Source organism: Emiliania huxleyi (genome assembly GCF_000372725.1).
Source record: "Emiliania huxleyi CCMP1516 unplaced genomic scaffold EMIHUscaffold_1066, whole genome shotgun sequence".
NCBI classification, from domain to species: domain Eukaryota; phylum Haptophyta; order Isochrysidales; family Noelaerhabdaceae; genus Emiliania; species Emiliania huxleyi.
In genome coordinates this window covers 8,280-11,593 of record NW_005202009.1, presented here as the reverse complement: position 1 = coordinate 11,593, position 3,314 = coordinate 8,280, and the positions used below count along the sequence as shown (strand labels likewise).

The following is a 3,314-nucleotide window of genomic DNA, read 5'->3' as shown; positions in this document are numbered from 1 at the left end:
TGCACGCCGTCGGACGGGTCGTCCTCGGCGCGGTCGCAGTGCCACAGCGACACGTGGCCGTCCTTGTCGCCCGCCGCGAGGAGGAGCGTGTCGTCGCGCGGCTGGAACTGCAGGTGCACCACCGCGGACTTGGTCACCTGCTCGCGCGCGCAAGGCTGTGAAGCTTCTTGTTTCTTATCAACCCATCTGTGAACCGGCGCTCTTGCCACAGCTAAGCCGCACACGGGGGGGCTCACCTTGGCCACGTCCGCCTCGGCGAGCGAGCAGCGTGCGAGGGAGGAGGCAGCGGCGGGCGGCTTGGCGGCGCCCCGTCCCTTGCCGGCCGGCCTGCCCTTTTGTCGGGGCGCCTCCTCCCTCGAGCCTCCCTCCTGGCCGGAGGTGACGAGGCGGAGCAGTGCGCCGTCCCGCTCGTCGGGCTTTGGCAGCGCAGCAGCCGCAGCGCGTGCGGCCGGCGGCAGGCGCGCAGAGAGGGGCACGTCCTCCTCTTCCTCCTCCTCCTCCTCCGCTGCGTCCTCCGCCGCCATCGCCGCCGCCGCCGCCTCCACGTCCTCCGCCCGCACGTCCTCCTCCGCCTCCTCCATGTCGTCGTCGTTGACGCGGTGGAAAGGGATCGGCGTGCGCGGGTCGAGCTGCTTGAAGAGGTCTTCCGGGCGGGCAACCTTGCCAACACCCGGGGCGATGATGTCTCCCGAGTCGAGTTCGATCCGGCCATCGCGGTGCTCCTCGGCAACTCCACTGAACTCTGGCTCCACATTGCGGGTTCGGGACGATTGCCGGGTCGGGACGGTCGGAGTCGAAGAGGAGCGCTTTCGAGACGCGTTGGCGACGCCGCGCTGCGACGGACGCGCTGAGGAGGACTTGAGCCCCATCTCTGATTTGAAGCTCACAAGGTTGAGTGATGCGAGAATAGCCTCATTTGCTCGTATGTTGGCGAGCCGCTCCAGTTCGTAGGCCGAGAGGCCAGGTTCGGCGGTGGGAGTCTCTGCCTATGGCGGACTTGTTCGGGGCATTTTCTTATTTTTTGCCTGCAGCAGGTAAATTGCGACAACACACGTTGGGAGTTAAATTGTGCGCACCGTCCGGGTTCCCTCATGAAAGAAGCGCGTGCCAGTTGTGAAGACAAGCCTTTGGCGCGCGTGTTCCATAGAAGTGCCGCTGGCGGTGAGTGCCGAAGCAAGCGTTTGCCAAAATCAGATAAAAACAGCAAGTTCTCGCAAATTGCGGAGCCACGTGTCACACGTCGACCGCCCTCTCTCGCGGGAGCCACAGCGCGCGCTCCTGGCCGGCGCCGATGCCGAGGTGCCACTTCCGGCACGTCGATGCGCCGCAGTGGGTGCCGCATCGAATCAGAGAGCTGCTTGACAGCCGTCTTTCGTGTGCGGACATCGCACAGCACCTGTCGGCCGAAGGGTGGCGCTGTGACAGATCGGATGTCGAGAACCTGAAGAAGCAGCACGGGCTGAAGCGGACGTGGGCGGGCACGCCCGCGGAGCTCGATGCGATCGTCAGGGATCTGTATGATCGCGGCGAGCTCAGCCGCCAGCGGCACGGCACAAAGTATGCGACGGGCCGGGTGAACCTGCGCTTAGCGCCGCTGCAGATTGGGAAGGACCGCGTAAAGGCCTCGCTTCGCCGAGTGGACGCGGCCGCCTCCCGTCGCCGGTGGGAGGAGCTACAGCGCACAGTCGAGCGCAGGCCTTATATCTCGCACTACTACGGCTACAACACGCACATCGACCTGACCGAGAAGCTCGCCTTCGGCGGCAAGTTCTCCATCTGCAAGCTCCGCATCCACTCGGAGGTGCCAGATCCACTAAACCCGCCCACACACCTGTCACACCATCCGAATCGGCCGCCACGCACCCTCTCAGATTGACGGCGATACTCATTGGCTGCCGACTGTCCGGCCGGCACTCACAAAGCTGGCCGAGGAGCACTACCAGTTGTTCCTCGAGGGTGTCCGAGGCGACGACTGCCGCGCGCCGGACGTGTACATCTTCGACGGGGTGCGGCCGTACTGCCCCGTCCCTGCCCAGCTTCTTCGCCTGATGCAGTAGTCGTCCGCTTGCAGGGCACCGAGTTTGCTCTCATCAAGTATGCTCTTGAGCAGCAAGGGCTGCGCGTGCGGGGCGACGTGCCGTCCGTCCACAACCAGCGTGTCGAGGCGCGTACGCGGGTAGTCCTGGCTCCGTCCTAGCCCACACTGACTCCTCCTCAATCCCGTCACAGCGCTGGAACGGGGAGTGGAACACGCAGGAGGCGGTCCCGATCACACGCGCCACCAACGCCATCATCGAGGCGGGCGTGTGCGACATCGAGCAGCCCGTGCACCAGCTCGCCCTGCTGCTCACCCTCTTCATGGTGTGCGAGGTGGCGTGCGCTGACTTCCGGCACCTCTACAACAACTCCAACGTGCGAGGGCCGGGCGGTGGCATCCCCCGTGTGCGCCGAGCCTTGCGCACGCGGCCCGTTGGCAACGTGCCGAGCATCTTCGACGACTCTGTGGACTGGGCCGCGCAGTGGCCACAGGCTGGCGGGCTGGCCGGCGACTACCGGCATGCTGCGCTGCAGTCGGTCCGCGCGAGCCTCGACGCGCTGCGTCGCGCTGGCGTGCAGGCGTGACCCCTGCTCTCCGGGGGTCGGCTCGGGCGGCGCTCTCACTCAGTGTCACTCACTCGCGCCGTCTATGCTCGTAGGTGCCCCAGCCCGAGGCCGCGTACCGGGAGATCAAGCGATACGATGGGCACCGCACGGACGCGTCCGAGTAGTGCTAGACGAGACGCCGCCGGTCCCAGCCGCCGTTGTGGCCGAGCAGGCCCGCCGCGAGCGTGGCCGCGCACGCCGCCGCCGCCGTCGCGGCCGGGGGTGAGGGGGTCGGACGGGGATGGCCGTCGGTGAGCACCGGACGCGAGGGTCGGTCGGCTCCTAACTAGCTATAGTAGCGATCTGCCTGCATGCGTGAGAGGCAGGTGCCGACATCTCTTTTTTTGAAAAGCTGCAGACGAGCGGCACGTCTATGTGCCCACCTTCCCATACGCCAACCCCGCCCACCTCGCGAGCCTGCGGGCGGGGATGCACGTGTGGGGGGGCAAGACGAAGCGCAGGCGCGGCCGGGCGCGGAAGCCTGCCTCAGCCAAGCCGCCGCCACCCTCGGGCGGGCCAGCGCGCCCCGTGTCCTCCCCATGGCCGCCTCCAAACCAACGCCCCGTCGACTGAGGAACTGGCCGGGTTAATTTCCCCGGGTTCACTGCAGCCATCAGGGCGGTGGCACGGATACGGCCGGGAGAGGCTCGGTTGACGCCGACCCGCCCGAG

General features: G+C 67.0%; 1 protein-coding gene across 1 annotated transcript; it reads right to left on the bottom strand.

Annotated features, from left to right (window-relative positions):
• Positions 1 to 15: 15 nt before the first annotated feature.
• EMIHUDRAFT_251264 (hypothetical protein) lies at positions 16 to 869 on the bottom strand (the record flags this gene model as incomplete). Its single annotated transcript, XM_005792606.1, has 3 exons — positions 16 to 137; positions 237 to 416; positions 660 to 869. Coding segments are annotated over 3 exons (512 nt in total), but the record flags the coding sequence as incomplete, so codon positions are not given.
• Between the last annotated feature and the right edge of the window lie 2,445 nt (positions 870 to 3,314).